This window comes from Mandrillus leucophaeus, unplaced genomic scaffold (assembly GCF_000951045.1).
Source record: "Mandrillus leucophaeus isolate KB7577 unplaced genomic scaffold, Mleu.le_1.0 Scaffold73, whole genome shotgun sequence".
Lineage (NCBI taxonomy): Eukaryota > Metazoa > Chordata > Mammalia > Primates > Cercopithecidae > Mandrillus > Mandrillus leucophaeus.
This window is the reverse complement of record NW_012107919.1, coordinates 3,883,242-3,907,962: the sequence shown is the minus strand read 5'-3', so window position 1 is coordinate 3,907,962 and position 24,721 is coordinate 3,883,242. Positions and strand designations below refer to the sequence as shown.

Genomic DNA, 24,721 nt, shown 5'->3' with positions numbered 1-24,721 from the left:
AAAAAAAAAAAAAAAAAAATTATTTCTATTGAACTGGGAAAATAAGCAGAAGCAGTTATCAGCAGAACATGCACTTTGTCGCTTCACTTCTGGCAGTGGCCTGGACTGTACATTTTCCTAAACAGTTTTAAGATGCATAAAATGTATGCTGAGAAAGTTTCCTTTTCCTAGACAGCTTTAAAATGCATAAATACGGCCGGTGTGGTGGCTCATGCCTGTAATCCCAGCACTTTGGGAGGCCAAGGCGGGCGGATCACCTGAGGTCAGGAGTTCGAGACCAGCCTGGCCAACATGGTGAAACCCCATGTCTACTAAAAATACAAAAATTAGCTGGGTGGGGTGGTGGGCGCCTGCAATCTTAGCTACTAGGGAGGCTGAGTCGACAGAATCACTTCAATCTGGGAGGCAGAGTTTGCAGTGAGCTAAGATCGCACCACTGCACTCCAGCCTGAGCGACAGAGCGAGACTCCATCTCAAAAACAAAAACAAACAAGCAAACAAAAAACGCATAAACACTTTCCTTAGGAAGTCTGCAAAAAGAGAAAAATGTCCCTCATATAATACAAATTATGAACCTTTTTACACTAAAAACACATACATTGAGATTTGGCCCAGGAAAAAAACAAAAAAAAACAAACACTTAACATTGCAAGAGTGGCTTCTCTAGAAATGATTAACTTTGATATTCCACAGGCACGTGAAAATTAATAAAAAGGAATTGAAGTTTTACAGATGAGGAAAACCAGAGCCGCCCTGAAATCCCTTATCAACAGAAGAGGTAAAAGAGAGAAAAGACAAAGAGCCTTTGGAAGGCAATTAGCATTCACATGAATATTCAAAAAGGGGAACTTCGGCCTGTCATTTCTCTCTCCCACCTCTAGTTATTGGCCAGGCAGGCATCCCCCCATCTTCACCTCTGTCTTCTCCCCTCTGCAGAGTTAATCAGATTGAAGGGAAGCACCTGGGGACATTCAAACTCTTGTGTCTCTAAAACATGGAATTTACCCATCAACCCCTCTTCTCTCCCCACCCTTGATACTCAGGGCTCATACATGAGATGCTGAAATGCCTGAAACTTTTCGATGTTGACAGTAAACCCCACTGCAAGCCTTGAGAGCCATCACTCCCTTGTTTAAGGATTTGTGCTAAGAAACTATGCTTCCTTAAAGTTTAAACACAAGAGATGAGGCTGAACACAGTGCCACTCATCAATTACATTTACCTAAAAAAGAAAGAAAGAAAAAGGAAAAAAGAAAAGAAAAAAAGAACCCAAATTGAATCAAGCCTCTACCAAATACAGAGGAGGCCAGGCGTGGTGGCTCATGCCTGTAATCCCAGCACTTTGGGAGGCGGAGGCGGGTGGATCACTTGAGGTCAGGAGCTTGAGACCAGCCTGGCTAACATGGTGAAAACCAATCTCTATTAAAAATACAAAAATTAGCTGGGCATGGTGGCATGTGCCCGTAATCCCAGCTATGCGGGAGGCTGAGGCAGGAGAATCGCTTGAACCAGGGAGTCGGAGGTTGCAGTGAGCCAAGATCACGCCAGCCTAGCGAGAAAGAGTGAGACTCCATCTCAGAAAAAAAGCCTGGGCGTGGTGGCTCATGCCTGTAATCCCAGCACTTTGGGAGGCCGAGGTAGGCAGATCACTTGAGGTCAACAGATCAAGACCATCCTGGCTAACACGGCAAAACCCCATCTCTACTAAAAAATACAAAAAATTAGCCAGGTGTGGTGGCACGTGCCTGTAGTTCCAGCTACTTGGTGGGCTGAGGCAGGACAATCGCTTGAACCCAGGAAGTGGAGGTTGCAGTGAGCCAAGATGGCACCATTTCACTCCAGCCTGGGCAACAGAAGGAGACTATGTCTCAAAAAAAAAAAAAAGAAAGAAAGAAAAAAGAAAAGGAAGGCAGGGAGGGAGGGAAAAAATGAAAGAGAGAGAGAGAGGAAGAAAGAGAAAGAACAGGAAAAAAAAAAGAAATACAGGGGAAAGAGGCCCAAGTTTAAAAGACTGTAAGATAAAGCAATCTGCCAAATCCAGATTGTGGGATATTCTACCAGACAACTGACCTGCTATTTCCAATAAATCAATAGCCTGAGAAGAAAAGGGAGGAGGGGGCTGTTATAATATAAGCTAGACTTAGGAGAGGACTACTACCAAATAAAACAAAACACAACAAAACAATAAATCTCTGCATAAATACTGTACTCACCGTGTAGTTGTATGAACCATAGACTGCTGGACTTGAATTAATCAGCCCTAAGGGAGTTAGGGCCAAAAGATCCAGGAGCGTTCCCTAGGAATTCTCAGTGGTTATGCCACAATGCTTAGGTTTAACACTTTACTCAATGAATATTCAATTTCCCTGTAGTCTCAGTAATTTCAAAAGTCACTTTCATATGCACTTATCAGATCTTATTTGGGCAATGAATAAACATGGATTATTCACATTCAGAGCTAGTGGCAACCTTGCACAGATGCCACTAGATCAACATAAATATTATTTTATTATTTGCTTGAGTATGACATGTTCCATCTCTTTATTTTAAAGAATAAAATTTTAAAAATACCAGAAAAAACTAAATATTTTAAAACACTTGGGATGGGAAAAATCTAAGCATGATCCAAAAGTCAAAAACTTGAAACTGTAAGACAAAAACTTACTATTTTTACCATAAAATAAAAATATCTGACAGAAAAAAACCCATTAACAGAATTAAAATACAAACCAGAGAAAATATTTTCATTACATATGACAAGCAAAATAACTCTTATAAAAAAAGAACTCTTTTTCTTTATTATTATTATTTTTAGAGAGATGGTGTCTGTCGCCCAGGCTGGAGTGCAGTGGCATCATCATAGCTCACTGCAGCCTCAAACTCCCGGGCCCAACCAATCCTCCCACCTCAGCCTCCCAAGCAGCTGGGACTACAGGCATGCCACCATGCCCAGCTAATTTTTTAATTGTTTTGTTTTCTGTAGAGATGAGATCTTGCTATATTGACCAGGCTGGTCTTGAATTCCTGCCTCAGCTTTCCAAAGTGCTGGGATTACAAGCATGAGCCACCGAGCCTGGCAGAAAGAACTCTTATAAATTAATATTGTTACTAGATGAACTATCCCAGCTTCCAGCTAAAACCAGCCCCACCAACTTATCTATGGAGCCCCTTCTCTCCCACCTCCTTCAAGGACACTGTTCCAGTGATTCCATCCCCTCCCAATGACCAATTTTTTCCTTTTGTTTTTTTCTTTTTGTTTTTTTGAGACAGAGTCTTGCTCTGTTGCCCACACTGGAGTGCAGTGGCGCGATCTTGGCTCACTGCAACCTCTGCCTCCTGGGTTCAAGCAATTCTCTTACCTCAGCCTCCCAAGCAGCTAGATTACCGGTGTGTGCAACCATGCTCAGCTAATTTTTTGTATTTCTGTAGAGACATGGTTTCGCCATGTTGGCCAGGCTGGTCTCAAACTCCTGACCTCAAGTGATCCACCCACCTCAGCCTCCCAAGGTGCTGGGATTACAGGTGTGAGCCACCATGCCTGCCCCATTTTTTCCTCCTCTTGATCATTCTCATCAGCAAACAAACATAAGACACTTCTATCTAAAGATAAATAACTAAATAAAAACAGAACAATTTAAAACAAAACCACTCATTCTCCCGACCTTCTTTCCCCAGCGAGCTAGAACCCATTTTTTTTGCTCCCTTTGCAGCAGAACTCCATGAAAGCGTGGTCTGTACCTTCTCTCCTTATCTCTTAAACCCATCTGTTTCATGCTTTTCTCTCTTCCCTCTAATCTATTTAGAGGTAACTGCAATTAATAGTCTGATAAATGTTTCCAGAATTTTTTCTCTGAAGATATAAATACACCTCAAAATGAAAATGTTTTTTTAAACAGTTATCTCTGGGTGGTGAGATGACAGATGAATTTTCTTTTCCTCTTTATAATGTTTTGGTCCAGTGTGAATTTTTTTAAAAATGATAAGCCTGTGTGACTTTTATAATCAGGAGAAAATAGCTGTTTTCATTTTAGATAAAGTCGCCATCTAGGCATACAGAACTACATCTGTTGTTTTAAAAATGAAGAGTTAGAAATAAAGCTAGAATAAATAAACTTGTTCGCTTTTAATAGAAAAACTCCTACTAAAATATGCAGTAGCTCCTCGTTTCGGAGAAACACTTATCTGAATAACTTTTTATTAGTGTAGCTTCTAGATCAATGTTCTTCTACCTAGAGGTTATGATCTTTTCTTGGGCAGATGATAGGCAGAAGGATAAATGGTGAGTACAGGGTCTCAAAGAGGTCAGAGATAGGAGAAGTCCAAATACTGCTTTGGATCATTAAGGTATCTTCAACTTATCTGATGTAACCTCTCCCTTTCCAATACACACACACACACACACACACACACACACACACACACTTTTTTCAATCCTCATTAACCTCACTTCACCTCCCTGTGCTACGATCACTGTGTTCCTCATTTCCAACTTGGCCCCCTTCTCCATCCCAACCTTTCTTTCCTGTCTTTCCCATTCAGCTCCTTTCTTCTCCAGATCTAAACAAACCTAGCATTTTTCCTCACCTCCACCAGATGAAAATAATTCCTTGCTTTAAAATAAAATAGTTAGAATCATGGTATGGAGATAAGTCTGCAGAGCCCAAAAAAATTTTTTGAATATGTTTTAAGAAGCTGAGAATATTTTCAAGAAGTCAAAGCTATCGTGACAACTTCGCGACGGCCTATAAATACGCATTTGCTGAATTCAATCTCACCTGAAGCCAATCATTTTTATAAGAAAGAAGATGACACAAATGTACATGCATGAACAGGAAAGGGTCTAAAATTGTGTGCAACATCTTTATCACCGCAGTTTCATCTGGGCTTTTGGAGGGAGTTTTAATTTCCTTCCCTGTGTAGTTGTATTTTCTAACTATTCTATAATTTGTACACATTACTTACATAATGAAAAAATTCAATACATTCATCAAATGCATGTCCAAAAATAAAAGGATAGAAAAGGCCAGCAGCCAGGGAGGGGAAAGAAGAAGCAGAAAAGTGAGAAGCAAAGGAAAGAAGCTTCCGAATCAGTCCACACTAAGTGAGAGGGACACAGAGCTAAGTCACGAGTCTCCATCTTTATCAAACGCGGGAGTCCCAGTCTTTGTTCTGGTTGGCAGGGTTAACAGACCCCAGGCCAAGTGCAATGCAAGGCAATAATAAAGAAAAAAAAAAAAAAACCTCTTTAAACAGTATTAAATGAAACTGTTTAAACGGGGGGAAATTAATAACTTGTTGCTGGGGGTGGAGATGAAGGAGTAGGCTCGGAAATGCTGATATTCACAGAACTGAGGCTCCCCACCTTCACTTTGCATCTCAGGCTCCAGGAGCCACTTAAAAGCAAGCTATCTATTTCCAAGAAGTAAATCTCTTGGACGGGTACCTTATGTTCATGAGCCTGCGAGGGAAGGTGCTGGGCTGCGTATTGGAGCTCCCAGCCAGAGAAGACAGCTATCTCTTTTGGCACAGGTTCTCAGGGATGAGACCATGTCTAGCGGGGATTTTCTCCAGATTCGACAGCCTTGGCCCTACCAAACGCACAGCTTTGTTTTCACTATACATCACTCATTGTTGAGTCTTTTTTGTTTTTCCTCTCAAGCATCCACAGGTTGAATACTGCATGTTCCCAACAGCCTGTGAACTTCTTGGACCAGCAAAGGGACATTCATTTTGCTGAGCACTCCTTTCACATTTCTATTGTGTTCGATTTCCCACTCCCCCTACCCGAGTCCCCAGAGAATAACGTCTTCCTTGTTTTAATAACTTGGATCAGAGTCAAGGTTGATGTGTTTCTCCATTTTGCAGGATATTTTCTTCAGAAGAGACAAAACAGAGGCCAACAGGGTAGGAGAGGCTTGTTCGGAAATCAGCAGCCATTGAGAACACACAGAAAATGTTTTCAAAGAAATAGAAAGCAGATAACACAAGGCACCATCAATAGAAGGCTTCAAAATGGTGGAGTCATACTCAGAAAGATTCCCTAGCAACGTTTTCTCCCAGGGACCCACTTTAAAAATCTAATTTCATTTGTTGGGGGCTGAGGGAGAAGAAGGTGGTTCTTTCTATAAAGTACCTTCTCATTGACTTAAATTGAAATACCTTCTCCCATTGGAGGTCATAAAAGTAGCTGTGATCCCAGTGGGTAAGCAGAAATTAGAAAATGAGTAAAGGGAGAAGGAGGAGAAAGGAGTGGTTCAGCCACACAAGTATATCCCACCTCTAACACAGCCAAGTTTTCATTTCATCTGCCCACCTTCTTTATAAAATCCTATCCCCACCCATTGTAACACTGATCCCTGACATCTAATGAAAGATGTCTCCACGGACTTGCTTGGGATACAAGGAAACAAATCTATTCTTTGTGAAGCCACTTTTTAAAAAAGAAACATTTTCAAGGAAAGAAGACCTGAACCAGCATTCAGTGGGGTTTAGTCTGAGGTACATGATCTTTTAATAAAAAATTGATAACGCCTCTTTTTTATGAGTGGTACGGAAATTACATCTTTCTTCTCTAAAACATAAGTCAAATCGCCAGTTTTCCTGTAATAGATCTACCTTGTCACATGATTTTTCTAACCATTGATTTCAAACAGTGGCAAGATACTAGTTATGAATGAACGCAAAAAGTTATGTGTCTGAATTTGTCTTCATGGAATATCTTTTCTCAAATGTATTCTCCATATTAATAGTTTTCATACCATGGCAAAAGAAAGTAAATCCAGTATCACAAAGAACAATGACCCCAACCCAGATTTGTCTCCCCTGGGGAAAGGCCAAACTTTCTACTGGAATTACAGATTCAACTAAATCCAGTTCTGGGCTGTTCATAAGTTTGGAGGAGACAGCCAAGATGTCACCATGTTTGAATGCTAAAAGTGAGGCAAACTGTGGGTTGTAAAATCAATCTAGTACATCACAATTAGCATTTTGGAAAATGAAATGGGAGGGAAAGTATCAGCATGCAGAGAATGTCATAAGAGAATTGCTCAGTGAAAATCTGTGGGGGGTGTGTGTGTATGTGTGCATGTGTGTATATGGGCTGTCACTGTAAAGGGTATTTCTAACTGTAGTCACAGTCTAAAAGGTTTCCACTCATTTAAGAAGCTCTAATCTAGGGCCCAGGTCCTGGAGTCAGACAGAACTGATTCCAGCATGGCTCTGCCACTCACTCACTATGTGACCTTGGTTAGTTAGCTTAATCTCTCCACCCTCCTCAGCTGAAAAATGGATGTGGCCAAAGTGTCCTGGAGGTGTTGTAAGATCAGATCAGAAGAGGAAACATGTACAGCCCCTCACACAGCACCCAATAATGTTAATATACATCCTTAGATGAATGTCCAATTTACAAAATGGAAGCGGAAATTCGTGGATTTACAGTATGTTCTACAGGGATAAATTCACAGTGTGAGAGAAGATGGTAGGCAATTAGCTAATTGTAATTTTTAGGTCTGCAAAAGAGTTGTTCTTTTGTGGAACTATCTGTTGGGCCATCTAGCCTTTTTTATAACAGCTCCCTGAATAAAGTTAATATTCGAGAAATATACATATATATTTTGTTTGTTTGTTTTGTTTTGTTTTGTTTTGTTTTGTGGAAGGGTCTCACTCTATCGCCCAGGCTGGAATGCAGTGACCTGATCTTGGCTTACTGCAACCTCTGCCTCCCAAGCTCAAGCAATCCGCCCACCTCAGCATTCCAAGTAGCTGGGGTTACAGGCATGTGCCACCATGTCTGGCTAATTTTTTTTGTATTTTTTGTAGAGAAGGGGTTTCACCACATTGCCCAGGCTGGTCTCAAACTCCTGAGCTCAAGTGATCCTCCCACCTCAGTCTCCCAAACTGCTGAGATTATAGGCGTGAGCCACCATGCCAGGTCAAGAAATACATTTTTAGGCAGGGCGCAGCAGCTCACACCTGTAATCCCAGAACTTTGGGAGGCCAAGCGGGGCGGATCGCCTGAGGTCAGGTGTTCGAGACCAGCCTGGCCAGCATGGCAAAAACCTGTCTCTACCAAAAATACAAAAATTAGCCGAGTATGGTGGCAGATGCCTGTAATCCCAGCTACTCAGGAGGCTGAGGCAGGAGAATCACTTGAACCCAGGAGGCGGAGGTTCCAGTGAGCTGAGATCGTGCTACTGCACTCCAGCCTGGGTGACGGAGTGGGACTCCGTCTCAAAAAAAAAAAAAAGAAAAAAAAATGAAAGAAATACATTTTTATTTCAGAAATCCTTTCCAAGATGTAAGTAACAGACCAATGAAAACTCTTCTGATTTTTTTTCTTATGCAGTATTGAACAGAACAAATTGTTCACACTTTGTGCTTCATCCTTAAAATACAGCTTCTGCCTCCTCAGCAAGTGACTAACAGTATGTGTCTAAAGACCTTAAAAAGTATCAAAATTATCTCAACTATGGAAAGATCCAGCTGCAAATACATGCCAAAATTCCTTATCTGTAATTTTTGTAACTGAACAAACAAACCCCTTAGAGCATGAAGAAGTTTTTGAAACTGAAACGTACTGCTCACTTCACAATCATGTTCTGTCTATCCTTGCTATTTAGCTTGGGGAACGTTATCAAGTTCTGAGGAGAGGAGAAAGGAGAAAAGGAAGGGAGCCAGAAAGAAAGGGTGGGACCAAGAAGCCAAGGAACTTAAGATGAGTTAAGAACAGGTAGAAAGGTCAGGCGCGGTGGCTCATGCCTGTAATCCCAGCACTTTGGGAGGCCGAGGCGGGTGGATCACCTGAGGTCAGGAGTTTGAGACCAGCCTGACCAACATGGAGAAACTCTGTCTCTACTAAAAATACAAAATTAGCTGGGCGTGGTGGCGCATGCCTGTAATCTCAGCTACTCGGGAGGCTGAGGCAGGAGAATCGCTTGAACCCGGGAGGCAGAGGTTGCAGTGAGCCGAGATGGCGCCATTGCACTCCAGCCTGGGCCACAAGAGTGAAAACTCCATCTCAAAAAGAAAGGACAACAGGTAGAAAGACAGAATGCTAAAACTGTCAGCAGCCCCTCAGATGGAAGACGGGAGAGAAATAATTTGAAACAACAGAAAGCCTTTTCTTTGAGGTCCAGAGAGAGGAAGAGGAGATCTGGATAAAATTGCTGAAAAATTTGGGGGTGGGGGTGGCGGTGAGGTGAAGAATTCAACAGTAAGTCTTGGAAGATGAAATACAACTCTGTCGATTACTGAAGGATGAACCAAATAACAGGACTGGGCCAACACACGGAAGAAGAAAAGAGGGCGGCTGGTTATGGAGTTTAAGCAGAGAAAAGAAAAAGAAACAGCTACAGAAATGCCCCAGGGTGCAGAGTATAGGGCTGGGGAAGGTGCGAATGTTTGGGAATAAAAACAAACTTTGAAAAACAACAAAAAACAAGTCTTTTCAAACCTGGCCTCAGACTTAGGGTAAGTTCTCCCTGAGAAATTGAAAGGTAAATAAAGAACAAGCAAGTAAGTTAAGACTGAAAGGCTTGACTGATCTAACAAGAACATGTGGCATTATGGTTGCAATGCCACAAATTTAGTATTTAGTATTTCGTATTTTGTGAAATACTCAAAAAGAAATGAACAGGATTCCTATTGCATAATTTTTTAAATTGTTTTCCAGGGGCACGTTGATGAGAAATGCCACTCCCTCCATTTCGTCCCCAGCATGTGTATGATGAACAAGAAGAGGTGGGGGCGGGGGAGAGAGACTCTTCCCATCCACCAAATGCTACCCTGATTACCCACATCAGTCCTAACTCCTGCATTGCCCCAGGTGCCAGTCAACAAGGCCTACGCCATTTGCTTTGCCATCTCCGCATTGTCCACTCACTTGCTCTGCCCTTCTGTCCATTTCACTGAGCTGGAGCTCCCAGCAGCAACTCTAGAAGAGAAGAAGAGGTGGGGAGTGGGGAATGGAGCATGCATGGATCTGGCAAGCCCCCCAGATCCCAGAATCCAATGAAAAGCCCCTCAATACACAGAGACATCAAGCTAGCTTTCAAGAGTGCTGAACTAAGTCCCCAGTCCCACTGGGGCCAATGGTGGGATCGAAGGCACCACCGGAGGCTGCAAAGAGCTTGGGCTTTGGAATCAGATCTGGACTTGGAATCCCAGCTCCAACACTTACTAGGATGTGAACTTGGGAAGTAACTTAACCCTCTGAGCTTGGTTTACTCATCTGTAAACCAAGCAGTACTTAGCCCTCATCAGAGTGTTGGGAAGATAAGATGAGGTAACTTGGAAGGGCGCCTGACACGCTGCAGGCACTTCATGAGTGCTCTATGCTACTGTCCATCTCTTCACACTTGTTAGAAAATGAAAAGTGAGTTCTTTCAATGGTGAAAGCAAGTCCTACCTGCCTTTTCTTTTCTTTCTCATTTTTAGGTGCAAAGAGTAGCCCCTTCCGATGTTTCCTGGCTGTATTCTCCCTATTCAGGTTGCATTATCAAGTATGGAAAGAAACACCCTGTTGGTGCAATCAGGTATGGGCATATCTGACTGTGGATTGCCCAGATCAGCGCCACACAAATAGAATTTAGACCCTGGAGTTTGTACACCCAAAGCACTTCTTGATAAGATAGTGGAATGGTTAACAACTGTGATCTTACAGTAAAACACAATTATTAAATGAGGTTGAATGGCCTTTGAAGATTATAAAACATTCAACAAGACCATAATAAGTGTCCTCAATATTCCTTGTTCCAGATAGAAATGCCCCCTATTTATATTTTTGAAAATTTAATACTGAACACAACTCACCAACTAGGGGAAGGAGGAAAGCATTCTAATGCCACAGAGAGCTCTGCCCATTCTTCAAAAACTGTACTGTCTTCATAAGTTCTAAGCACCTTTAAAATGGTTCAAACAGGTATAAGTTACTGTGGAAAGGCAATGAAATAGAGAAAACCTTACCCCTTTAAGGTGGCTCCTAAGTTCATCTGATTCCAGGTCATGCATTCAAGCTGGGAGGTCATTTGGTATAAATTGTCACTGTTAGAAAAACATCCAGAGTTAGGACACATAACCACAAAATAATACACAATTGCTTCTTCAAAAGCAATGGAGTTTTAACTTTTCTTGAAAGTACAAGCCTCCACATTTTCCAGAATGACAGAATATGCAAGTCTGAAATTATTTTCACTTCATCCCACTGATCTCTGCACAGTCATACACTTCATACACAGCAGAAGGGATGTGAGAGTAACTCGGAAGCATTTTTTAAAACCTTTGTATAGCAACCATTGAAGTTTCTAAAGAAGTATTAAACCTTTGAGGGGAAAAGGCTAAGGGGAGTGAAACTTTGAAAGGCAACACAGGCTGGATAACTCAACATTAAAGTTAAAAGCCTGGAGCTGAAAGTAAAGACAGCAGATTAATTATTCGTGAAAAGGCCATTAAGTTGTTTTAATCAAAAGGATAAGTATCATGTGGATTATGAGGGTCTGAAAAGTCAAAGAGTGATGGCTGATAAATGGTCTAAAAAGTAAGGATGTGACAAGCGAAGAAAGATGATGATAAACTCTATGCACAGCTGAAGGAATCATTTTCTATATGTTTTATAATCCTGGTACAAGTCAAATGTTAAAAAAAAAAAAAAAAAAAGAGCCCAGTTCTGTAAGACTCTATGAGGGAAACGGCTGATCATTTACATAAAGACTCCAAAGAAGTCTCACACCACCATGTAAACCAACCAAAAGCTGTTCTGTCCCCTCTGTATTTATTTCATTCCTAGAAAATTAGCACATGAATCAATGGCCAGAAATCTCCTAAATTGCCAAGCTCCATCAGGAATAAATTTATGCCTGAACTGAAATGGTTAATTATGAAATTTGAGACCCAAGAGACCAAGAGTTTGTCTGGGACCTCTTGGTTTAAACACTTTACAGAAGAAAAATTTCACTCTACCATCGTGGCAGAAATGAAAAAAGGTAAGAGGCATTTAACATCTGATGTGTGGTATCAGATTGCAGATCTCAGACCATCTCTGCCTGGTCATGGCATTCTTTTAAGCTGCTTCACCGGGCAGAGGCAACACCAAATTTTAATTCAGAAAGGCTTTTTTCAGGCCAAGCATAACTGGGAACTTGAGGAGGGGAGAGGGAAATTACAGTAACTCAGAATAAATGAATTTTGTGCTCTCTTTCCGCATAGCTTGATAAATCGTGGCAGAGTTCGTCTGACTTTCATATAACAACTCTGAAAATTATTTGGAACTCCTTAGTGGTGGGTACACAGGATAAGGAGGAAATCAGATTCCAGGAGCGCATTTTGCATATGAAAAGTGAAGTGACTTCAAACTCAAAGTATGTGCCGTTTCATTAGTCAGTGTATATCTGGACGCCGTCACTCATCCCCGTGTCTGACTGGCTATTATGCTACTACAATATCCTACATATCAATGAAAAAAAATGATGAGTTTCTCCTGCAGCCTCCCCGTTTGTAGCAGCAGCCCGTGCTGGTCTGTGCCACAACGTTTTGCAATTCCACAAATTCTTGCTGTAAGGCTGGAGTAATTAATTCCTGAAGGACCCCAACTTTTATTAGAAGTGCCAGCCTGCTGCATTTACCACAGGAGAGTTTCTTGAACTTTCTTTGGGCTGACAGTTCATTAATAAGTGACCTCCTCCACAATCTCTCTACTGGTTTTTGTTCTCCTGCGCCTTTTCATCAAGCAATCCATTTATTAATCTTACCATTAATCTCAGCCAACAGGCATTGTATTCCCCAGGCAGCTCTATACTTTTGTCACTAATTTTTAAAAAATTGTTCACCAACTAAAATCACTCAGCCCCAGTTGACAATTTTCCTAGGCCCTTTGGGGATATGGGATCTTTCTGAAATAATTTCATTCTTTCATATGACTCAGAAAATCATAATTTTTAAGAGAGCTGGGAAAGAAAGATGAGTGACAGACACTGATGCAGAAGGGTGAATGAATCCCAAATATCTAACTTTACGAGTTGGAAATTTTCTCACAGACTTAAAGAATAAAAGAATAGTCTGGTTGATTCCTAAGGTCTCTATAACAAAGTACCCCAAAGAGAAAATAAACATTTCTTTTTCATTAGACAGAGTCTCACTCTGTCACCCAGGCTAGAGTGCAGTGGCACTATCTCAGTTCACTGCAACCTCAGTCTCCCATGTGCAAGCAATTCTCCTGCCTCAGCCTCCCAAGTAACTGGGATTACAGACATGCACCATCACACCCAGCTAATTTTGTGTTTTCAGTAGAGTCGGGGTTTCACCATGTTGGTCAGGTTAGGTCTCAAACTCCTAACCTCAGGTGATCCACCCGCCTCAGCCTCCCAAAGTGCTAAGATTAGAGGTGTGAGCCACCGCGCCTGGCCAATATTTTTAATGGCATTTTCTTGGCTCTCAGAAGGCAAACCTTCTCAAATACAGGGTCTATATCTTACACATATGACTTTTTCTAGTGTGTGCTTAACAAATACTGTGTATGGTACTGTCTAATATGGTAGCCACTGGCCACATGTGACTCATTCCACATATTAAAGTGGTAATATTTTTTGCTATATTGAGTCAAATATGCTATTTGAAAAATCAATTTCACAGTTTCTTATTTTTTGAATGTGGTTACTAGCAAATTTCAAATTACATGTATGGCTTATGTTATGTTTCTAGTGGACAGTGATGTTCTATAAGTTTTGGAACACTGAACAAATCAGTTCAGCTCCCTGACCCTCAGTTTTCTCATCTGTCCAATGGGAATATTAATCTCCATCAGTCTAACTGTACAGGAATGTTGTGAAGTCCATAGAAGGTAATGCCCTCAATGGCCCTTTGAAGATGACACAGATAATATACTTTAATTACTTTAATTTGTTCTAACCTACCAAATTTTGCACAGCACTTTCACACATTCTCAATACTGCTCACAACTTTGTGAGGTAGATGTAATTATGAGTCCCCATTTATTAGATGAGGATTGAGGCACAGATAGATGCCCAGTGCTGGCATGCCTGGTGCCCCCACCCTCACTCTGCCCTGCCCCTATGAAGGCATGCTGAGCCTCATCCTCTCATTATCATTTATATAATAATAATAATACAGACAACAGTCTGGAGATGAAAGAGAATATGCTCAAGGGAACATCGTCACCTACTCAGTCTCCAGAAAATGATGATACTGCAACATGCCCCATGTGTCCTCTTCAGCTCACTAAGGACAGTGTGCCAAGATCCCAGTAGAGGCCCCCTTTGCGATTCTAGCTGTCCTGATAGCTTAGCCTGCAAACTCTCAGAAGAGGAGAGAAGGTGGGGAGGGTGTATGGGAGAGAAGGACTTTCAGAAAATCCCCAAGCTACTAATAGGTTTCCTGAGGCCAGAGATAGGATCAGAGCACAGTTTTAACCACATCCTGCCTTTTGCTGGCTAGGGCTCCTCAGCTGCTCAGTCAGTGGGCCTGGCTGGCACAGCCTTTCAAATGGAAGTCAATGACAGCAATGACAATAACGGCTGCTGAGGAGAGGACAAAAATGTGAACTGGAGCTAAAAATACCGGGCCCAAGCATGCTCAGGCTCTGATCTCTTTGGGCAATCACTCAACACCCAGCTCTCATCATGGAAGCCCATAGAAAGAGGCAGCTTCATTCAAGGAATATACAGCCTCTGGCAAATGAAGCATCTAATTACTCAATAACCACTGTAGGTGCCGACCACCTCATTCCCAGAGGAGATCAGATAAGCAGGTGGTTTGGCTTACAGCGACCATTGTGGTCACGTAGGCATTTCAGCTCCAACCGTCTAACTCTGCCTGTTCGGAAGTGAACTTTCAAATTGCAGGCTGCTAAAATGTATTCCAAAAGTCATGGTGTCCTTTATATTTTTTAAGTAGATCTTTAAAAAAAAAAAAAAAAAAGTCACTTGTTTCCTATGTAAGAATGTTTGAAGTTGGAGGCAAGGGAAAGAGGAAAGAAACTTCTATAACTGGGATTAATGCAAGTTGGAGTAAAATAAAAGGAAGTCAGTCCTAGCAAAAAGGGGGAGCTTAAAAGGAAATCAGTAGTAGATCATATAGAGTTTGTTTTGGCCTGAACTGCAGTATTACTAAGTTCTCGACCTCTGCACAAAAAGAAAGGAAGAAAAAAAGCCTCAGCTATTATCTAGACGAGAACTCCTCCACTCTTCAAATGCGTGTGTGATTCAAGCACATTTTCATCTTTAAGTCTGTTTATTATATTCAGCAGAATAATTCGTGTCATCAAGGGAATAGAACCATCTAACCTGGCTAAGATTAGGGTCACCTCTGCCACGCAGTTGCTGGCTGGCCAGGTAACATCTTGGAAGAAGTAAAGAGCTGCCCCCACTGGATAAAAAATAAAAAGGCTCAAAGTGGAGATAACTGGCATCTGTCATTAGAATTCATGTTTCCAGCTTTTTTGGTAATAGCTGTGCCCCACACCAACAGAAAGTCCTCTGTGGGTGCACCTCTACCTAATAACCTAACGGAGGGTGCAGCCAGACTTCCACACACCCTTTTCCTGTGCTCCTCCCTTTGAGGTGCCTTGCAGCCTGCCTGCCTAGAAATTTCTGCCCAGCAGGCCATGATGAATAATTATTTCACAGTCACTCTCTTGGTATTGTAATTTCTCTCAAGCTCACCAGCTAACCAAAGAAAAACCCACTGGGGATTCCATTTCTATTAATAAACACTTGGTCAGCACAAAAGTTACAGGAATATTTGGAACTAGATTTTTCCTCCTCCCTGGAGACGAGTTTAATTCAAGCCTGTGGCTTTGATGACATTGCCCATCACCCTGGAAGCCATTTCAAACCTTCTACCTTCTGCCTATCTATGCAGGAAACAAATATTGACTTTGTACTAGATGAAAAGACAGTGTACAATGTACATAGGTACACAAGTGAAAAGAGGCATTATTAATTACAATCTTATTTTCTTGGGCATGGGCTGTCATCTGATTTATGTCGATGTTGAAGGCCAACTCAAGTGGTGGATCGGCACTTCCCACTGAGTTGTGGAACCCAAGATTTCCCAGAAACTCTGTGGCTGCTAAGGAAGTTTCTCTCACATGAAAAATAATCTACTTGTAACAGTCTCCACTGTCAATGTCACCATTTGTGAATCATCAACATTCAGTTCAAAACAGACTAACAATGATTGCTTCCAGAGTCGGAGTGGTTTTACCTGCTAACAGCAAAAGTACAGCAAAAGGAAATATTCTCATTTAAATTTGTAGCACAGTTGCTAAAGAAGAATATGTAAAACTAATAAAAGAGCAAAAGGAAAGGGAAAGGGCTAGAATGCCTAAAAGAAACAATCAGTGTTCATGGGAATATTTTTCAAACACAGTGCACAGAACTTTTCAAAGCAGCCATGAGGATCATATGTGAAGTCGGCATAGTCAAGGACTGGGGGCTCCAAGGAAGTCAGCAAACAGATGAGGCAAAGGGACTCTGGGAAGGAAAGAGAGCAGAAAAGGCCCAGTTAGCTGCCTTTTAAGGTAGAAATTAGGGGAGAAATTGTGCCTAGTAGGGGTGGACCCCACTACTCCCTACACTGACAGAAGAACTTTTCCCTGGGACCTTCCCTCTGGGCAAGCCCAAACCAGGGTGGTCCTGGAAGCAGTCATTCTTCCTGGGTCTGGATGGACAGGGAGAAAGGTCTCTGCCCTGTGATTGTTTAGGTGCCTGGGCTGAACTTCACCCCAACAGCTCATACCCAGTGGTAAAGACAAAACTGGAGGAGTCTGGAGTTTGAAAGACAGCTGCTCTGTGAGTTAGAACTTCAGGAGAATGCTCAAGTCTGCTTCTGATAATGGCCTTGAGGGAAAACGTTGTCCCAAACCAAGAACTTTCTATTGAAAGCTACAGGTAAAACTAATGGATAACTGGACTTCTTTCACAACTGTGGGAAATAGAAGACCATCCTCTAGTGAGACTGAGGACAGATGCCACCTTCAGATAGAGAATGGCACTTATCCACCTAGAGAAAAAGCAAGTGCAGAGGGTAGGAGGATGGATTCTGGAGCTGTATTGCCTGAATTTGAACACCACTTCCATCCCTTAACTGTGTCACATTGGGGAAATTTACTTCTCAGGGCCTGAGTTTCTTCCTGTGTAAAATGGGAGTGATAACCTGTTGTGTCCCTCAGAGTCACTAGGTGGATTAAATACGTCAATACTTGCAAAGTGCTTACAGTGGTACCTGATACATGGTAAGTCCACATAAGCATGTGCTCTTACGATTTATGAGCAAAACACATACATTGGCCAGGTGCAGTGGCTCTTTACGCCTGTAATTCCAGCACTTTGGGAGGCCAAGGCAGGCGGATCACAAGGTCAGGAGTTTGAGACCATCCTGGGTTAACACGGTGAAACCCCCCCCCTACTAAAAATACAAAAAATTAGCCAGGCATGGTGGCACATGCCTGTAGTCCCAGCTACTTGGAAGGCTGAGGCAGAAGAATCCCTTGAACCCTGGAAGAAGAGGTTGCAGTGAGCCAAGATTGCGCCACTGCACTCCAGCCTTGCAACAGAGTGAGACGCCGTCTCAAACCAAAAAAAAAAAGAAAAGTGATACATTGACTATACAAGGGGACTAATCAGATGGGGAATCCTGCATGGTCCAGTGTCACTCAGTGATTCAGAGCACAGCTGGGCTGTGAAGTCAGAGAGACTGAGGATCAAATCCTGATTCTGATTCTCACTTAGTGTGTGACCTTGAGCAAGTTACTTTGAGACTCCAAACTTATTTCCTCATCAGTAAACTAAAAATTATAGTACCTACCTCAAAGAGTAGTCAAAAGGGTTCAGTGGGTAAACTAAGTGAACCATGTAACATCATGCAGAGCAACATATAGCCAGCATACAATAAATTCCAGTTATTACATTACAAGGACTCATGCTTTCATCCAACAATGATCACTGGGTTCCATAAGGGCAGACACCTGGTTTCAGAAACCCTAGTGACCTTTACACAAAACTCCACCCACCTTCTGTATGAGAGGAGAGGGTAAGGAGGATGGAGAAAACCACCTCCTGCCACTTCCCATAAGTTGTTGATTGGGTACATTTTCTATTCACTGTTGTTCATAGCCATAACAAATATAGATGCAGCTGCAGCTCCTCAGGTCTGTCACCCAAAAGAAAGGAGGGAATTGTGCAGGCCACAAGGAAAGAACTGGGATTTTGCGAACGTCCTCAAAGCACACTCCACACTATATTCTGCTTATTTAATGTCAGATCTGTACCATCACCTTTCTTTTAGGCTGGCAAGGGAAAGTATACCCAAAGACTGGGGAGAAGCCCAGCACAGTGGCTCACACCTGTAATCCCAGCACTTTTCGAGGCAAAGGTGGGCGTATCACCTGAGATCAGGAGTTAGAGACCAGCCTGGCCAACATGGTGAAATCCTATCTCTACTAAAAATACAAAAATTAGCTGGGTGTGGTGGCAGGCACCTGTAATCCCAGCTACTTGGGAGGCTGAGGCATGAGAATCACTTGAACCCGGGAGATGGAGTTGCAGTGAGCCAAGATTGTGCCACCGCACTCCAGCCTGGGTGACAGAGTGAGACGCTGTCTCCAAAAGAAAAAATGAAAAAAAGAAAAAAACAAAGACTGGGGAGGGAAAAAGTTTGGTGAGGGAGGGAGAGAAAAAAGCTGGGCAGTCAGCCTCAGGGAGTCAAACGCAGCAAGGCAAACAAAATATAAGCAAGCTTTCCCCAGAAAGTCCCAAACTTTAGGCAGAAAAATGAATGAAACCAGGGACCAGTAGAAGCACCACTGAGTATCTAAAATCCAAAAGTTAGGGTGTTAGGCAATTAAAATTTAGTCCTATTTTTTATGCTTTTTCAAACACTGCATTCACAAAAGCATTTAAATACCCTTTCAAACTTGTTTAGGAGTAGGAAAAAGGGAAACCATATTAACTGCAGTAATGTTGGTGCACAGATCCAGTTTTAAAACATCCCTACACCTGCCCATTCATCTTTAGACTGCAAGGGAGGCACATGATCTTTGAAAACTGATTGGAAATGTTAATTTAGAGTGAATGGAGCTTTCAAGATCCAGACAGTACAAATTCCAAGGGAACAAACTCTTCCTACAGGGGTCACAAATTCTTCTTTGAGATGTTACTACTTGGGAAATGTTCTGTGAGAGGGAAAAATAGTATTTTTATTGGATTCGTGTAAAAATAACAGTACCAAAGAAAGTTCCTGAATTATAAAGAATGAAGCTAGAAATAAACAAATACTTCTGAAAGGTGAATTTGACAAAGTGCTTAATACAGTGGCCAATCAGAAGCTGGATTAGAAAATGTGAAAATTTATGTGATGTTTCCTACTTCCCTAGCAACCACAAAATCAGACCTAAGTCAAAATCCACCATAGGCACCCTGGAGAATTGCTATTAAACCAGTAGTAGTGATCGCTTTTTCCTGGACTCCTCTTTCTAGGCTGCCAGGTCCTCTAATGGACGCCTTCCTAGGGTCCCACAGGGTGAGTCTCGGCTTGGGAGAGGGGAGTAACCGATGTGTGTGTAGCTTGGAGTCACTGATGCACCGGACTGCAATGTCTTCCAGTCCCCAACCCCCAAGAACACTTCCCATCTGGACAGTGCCCACTCCCGCATCAAGGTCTCCTCTCAGCCTAGTGTGACACATCAACTGAGTCCACAGGGAGCTAAGGAGGAAGGCGTGGACCAAGGTCATTACGTGGGAACCATCCCAACAGCCCGCCTGATGGCTACCAGAATAACAGCAATGACACCCTGGCAATGGGCGCGAACAGCTACTCAAGAAGAACTCAACGGCCCTGCTGCCAGTTTTGCTAGGGAAGGAGATTCACCTCAGAGAATAAGTGCGAATCCTGCCTCCATTCCAGAGACTTGACCCACCGAAGGGAGGCGCTGAGGTGGCAGGCTTGGGGCAGCATGCCGCGCCTGTGGTGCAGAACAGGAATGATTTCTAGCTAGGGAGGCAGAAAAAGAAGGATGGAAAGGTGCGACCATTTCGTGTCCTTGCCCACCGCCTGCCTCCCCCCGCCCCCAAAAAAAAGTGTGATGAGGAATCCAAGATTCGAACAGATAAACCGGATGTTCTGGGGAGAAAAAGAAAAAAAAAGTTTCCCCAGTCCGCGCGCCTCAGGCGTTAGAAACAGAAGGGGCACGTCCCTGCTCTCTCTAGAAAGTCCCAGGAAGGAGAACCCTAGGTGCGAGAGCCAGGCCAGCCCCGGGCTCACTCTCCTAAGGGCAGCAAGGGCCTGGGGCTGCGCCTCGCTCCGGATCCAGGACTCCCGCCCCTCCTCCACCTGCGGGACTGGATAGTCCCCCAGGCGCAGCCACTCCCCCACCCAATCTCCCAGGGCAGGCGCTTTTCCTTCCTTCATGACCTCACTACCTCCTTCCCTTGACGTCAGCCCCGGGTCCCCGCGCGGAGGGGCGGGAGGATGGAGATGGGTTTGGGGGCAGCCGGTGTCAGGATCCCCAAGCACCCGGGAGGAGGGGGCTATGAGGTCATGCGCGCCCAATCCCGGGCCGCACAGGCCGCGCGCCGCGGCTCCACGGCCCCCGCCCCACCTTCCAGCCCCGTGCGGGCTGGTGTGCGCCGCAGTTACTAGGCAACCCTATCGCAAACGCGGGCGGCCGGCCAAGTTCACCCAAAGTTGAAGTAGAAATTTGGGGGAGAGAAGGTGGAGCAAGAGGCGAGAAGAGGAAGCACGGAGCGGGAAAAAGCTTGGAAGGGAATGAAGCTGGCCTTGGGCCTCCCGCGCACAGGAAGAAGGTCCCACGCAGGCCAGGGCAGCCTCCCCGTAGGGCCCTGTTGCAACCCGACCTCCGTCCCGCACCCAGGCCGGAGGCCCACCCCAGAGCGTAGCAGGGGTGCTGGGAACCACGCCCACAAATCGCTGCCGCGGGCCGAAACCCTGGAGGGCTGAGGTGGGGAAGACTGTGGCCAAGGCTGTGGCCGAGGGTACGCGCCTTCGCGGTAGTCTGGCCGGTGTAGTCTGGCCGGTGTAGTCTGGCCATTGGATGGGTTTGAGGTCTCAGAACCGTGTGGGAGTGAACTCCTTGTTTAATCTTTAGTCCCGATGAAGGTAAACTCCTCCCAGTAAAGACCTTCTAAAAATAATAATAACTTTTCAAGCGCCGCTCCCTCTTCAGCTCGAAACAGTAATTGCCCTCATTTGTGCACAAAATAAGAACAACTCAGAGACCAGGAAGATCAGCTTTAATTTCCTCTAAGTAGTAGAATGGAGTCGAGGCGTCCCGTGCCTCCAAGACCCTGCATGCCGCAGTCAGGGCTGCCCAGCTGGGGTATTCTAAAGTCTGCCGGCTCGTGCGTCCCCTCCAGAGTCCCAGGGACCCAGACGCAGAGCGCAGCGCCTTCCTACCTGCTGTAGGGCGTCCTCAGCAGCAAAGCCTGGCTGCCGGTGCAGCTGTCGGTGGGGGTGTGGCAGCCGTAGACCGGGGGCGGCACCGAGTACTGCTGCTCACCTGCAAAGAGAACCGAAGACAGCTGAGCGAGTGCGCCCCAAGGGCTCGGGGTGCGAGGCTGCGGGCAGGGGTTGGGGGAGACGCGAGATCCAGAGCCTGGGGCACTGGGGCCTGGATGAGCGGCGTGCAGAGCGAGGCGTCCAGAATGCGAGAAGCTAAGCCTCTCACTTTACATTCCCCTAGCAGTCGCTGCGCGGTGCGCCCAAAAGGCCCTCCGGACATTCATAGACTTAGTTGGAGGGCGATGTCCCTAAGGTACTTAGGATGGAGGGATACCCAGTCTTGTCCTTTAAACACAGTGCCATTGGGGTAATGATTTCTAAGGTCCTTTTAGAGGTCTTCCTTTGCCTAATTTGCTGTGGGTTGGGAATTCCTGGGGGGAAAGGGGGATAGCATGGAAGAAGGGGAGGACTCCACTTGGTTCCCGCTCGCTTACCCAGCGAGCCCTGCTGGCCCATGGGATCCTCATGCTTGAAGGAGTGGTTGGGGAACTGCGCCGCGTGGTGTGAAGGCGTGTGACCGTAGCTGGGCGTCCCGTCGAAGGTGACCGTGCTGTAACCTGCGGGAGCGGCGGAGAGAAGCACAGTGTTAGCGGGGCTCTAGCAAGACAGGGACAGTGGGTCTGAACCAGCCACAGGCGGGGGATGTGTGCTGAACCCCGCATTCGGACCCCCAGCGGAGGAGAATCCAGCCCCACCAGCCTCCAGGACTTTCGGCGGGAAGACGGCCCAAGTCCCTGGATGTGACCTCAGGACAGGCTTCTCCATACTTTTCTGACTAAAACGCCGACCTCGCTTTTTCCCAGTTTATTTATGCCTCAGTCTTTTTTTCTGGGCGGGGGATGGTGGTGTGTGTGCATGAGTGTGCATGTGTTTCGAAAATGGAGGTAACGATGCCCTGGGCCCTGCTTATTTAAGCCTCGGTCTCTGCCGCTTCTGCAGCGAACCCCTGGCAAGTTAAATATAAAACTCGTTGCCTGATCGACAGAGAAAGTTGGTCAAGCCCAAAAAACAAACTCCGCAGCTCTCCCGCAGGAGCAGCGCGGGCAAGCGAAATGAATCTGCTGGGCTAACCCCGCGCTGACTCCGAGCTGTAAATCAGGGGCCCGCGCACCAACTTTCATTAATTACTCGGAGCCAGTTAAATGGCTTGGTCTTAAAAATGGGAAGACTAATTACCGAGTAATGTTATCTGTCTGGGACTACCCAACCTGACACCACGACACCCGAGGCCCAAAGGAAAGCTGGTGAGGGGGAAAACAAGGGCCCCTTCCAGTTGGGTCTTCAGATGGCGACCCTGCGCTCTCCTTCCCCTCCCCCTATGGGACCCACCTTGCGCCCAGGGACCCTCCTTGCGCCCAGGGATCCGACCCTGACCACTGCTGTAGGAGCCAACTTCCTTGCTCCCGAGGCTGGACAACCAGTTTCCTTTAGAGTGTGCCTGACACTGTATCTCCCTTTCCCTCCATGGTAGTGCTTGGGTCCTTTGCCTCAGTTTCCCCCCCAGGGCAATCCTGGCATTTTTCCCCATCTCTCCTAAAGTGAGAAAAAGAGCGTGGAGCCTCAGTTGGAAAACATAGTCTTTTATAAGTTTTGTTATTAAATTGCTTTAAACATATGCCCCACAAGCTTCTGGAAAGCTGTTGCTGCCTCTGGGGAAAAGGATCCTTCCGCTAAAGATCCTCACTGGCCCTGGACCCCAAGGTGGGGTCCCATTCCTCTACAAGTTCGGGAGTCTGTGGCCTGAGGTCTAGGCACAATGGCAAAGGAGAGCTGCTCCTATGGGATCCTGGCAGGGCCACCCCACCAACCTCAGATCCTCCTGGCCCAGCGACTGCCCTGGGTCTCCAAACTTCACAAAATTCTCAGGAGTAAGTTGGGGCAGACAGCACCCATTCTCCCACTCTTGCGCGATTTTATCAAAGTGCCTCCAAAGACTTAAGCAGGATTCAACCGAAGAGCAGGACCCAGGGCATCCTTACCTCCATTTTCGAAACACACACGCACACTCATGCACACACACCACCATCCCCCGCCCAGAAAAAAAAAAAAAGCTTCTTGGGGCAACAGAGGCATAAGCCTGGAGGGTGGTGTGGCAGAGTGCAAGGGAGGGAAGGAGGGGACAAATCCTAACTCCCTGGTAGTACAGGTCCAGGCTTAAGTCTCACACACCGCTCAGCACCACAAGTTGGGGATTTGAGAAGCCACCAGCTTTTATCATCTGCATGACCCCGAGGGCCTCCATTTCTCGCCTGCTAAGTGGGCAAAGATAACCCCCGCCCCGTTAGCTCTCGGGCGTTGGTGAGCACGTTTGGGCTTCCAGAGACTTCCTTTTGAAACCTGAGGCCTGGCCCTCTTTGAAGACTACAGATCAGCTTACAAACGAATTTGGCTCCGGGCACCCACTATTGCCCGGAGGGAAGGCCGATTTTCTGAAAGGACACTAAAAAGAGAGAGAGAAGAAACAGAAGCTACTAAGAAGTTTTCTCTAGGCGAACCCTTCTCCATTTCTGAGCCGAGGAGTAGGCAGGGACCCGGGGCACTGCACAATCCTCAGAGCCCTGCTCCGCAACCGTCCGTGCCCGGCGAGGGCCGTGGGTCCCAAATTGCGGCACCCACTCTAGCGACGTCCGTCCGCACCCCAGAACTCGGGCCCAAGTATGCCCGTGGCCCGCGAGGCCTCCTAGGCTCCCCTCCCAGACGGGATCTGCAGACCTCGGCGGGCAGAGACCGGCCTCGAACCCCCTCCTTCAGGTTCCCCCGGGAGGGGCAGTGGTGAAAGCGCCTGTGGAGTGGAGGGAGGTCTCTTTTAATTAGAAGCTTATCGGACGCGGGTTTGATTAGAGCGCGCTGTCCCTGGGCCCAGCGCTGGACCTGGCGCGGAGAGTGCGGGGGCAGGGGCCGGGGGAGGTACAGCTGCTGGCTGGAAGGAGCAGCGTGTTCAAAGGCTCCTTGTACAGGCCTTGGGGGGAGAGAATCGAGTGGCCAAGGTAGCGCCTTTCCCACGGTTAGTCCCAGCCCGGGAGGGGAGCACAACCTTGACCGCGAGCGAAGAGGTGAGACGCGCTCTGCGCCCTCCACTCCCGCCCGCGGCTGCAGAGAAGCCGGGAACCGACTGGCCCAGCCGGGCCGGGAGAGCTGAAGGGTGAAATGGACAGCAGGCTCAGCCAGGAAGGTGCTCAGAAGGCTGAAAACG

General features: G+C 45.5%; 1 protein-coding gene across 2 annotated transcripts in view; it reads right to left on the bottom strand.

The window, feature by feature from the left end:
• The window catches only part of WT1 (Wilms tumor 1), a 49,210-nt gene extending 24,898 nt beyond the window's left edge, over window positions 1-24,312 (bottom strand). The window contains exons 1-5 of one of the 2 annotated variants that reach the window (XM_011965580.1): window positions 24,024-24,312; window positions 21,963-22,085; window positions 21,424-21,526; window positions 10,963-11,040; window positions 9,881-9,931 (exon numbers count right to left, since the gene is read on the bottom strand). In XM_011965580.1, the coding sequence (XP_011820970.1) occupies window positions 9,881-9,931; window positions 10,963-11,040; window positions 21,424-21,526; window positions 21,963-22,085; window positions 24,024-24,033 (365 nt within the window). In that variant the 5' untranslated portion in view covers window positions 24,034-24,312. The remainder of the gene's footprint in view (window positions 1-9,880; window positions 9,932-10,962; window positions 11,041-21,423; window positions 21,527-21,962; window positions 22,086-24,023) is intronic. The other variant, XM_011965581.1, reaches the window with a different exon arrangement.
• Window positions 24,313-24,721: the final 409 nt, after the last annotated feature.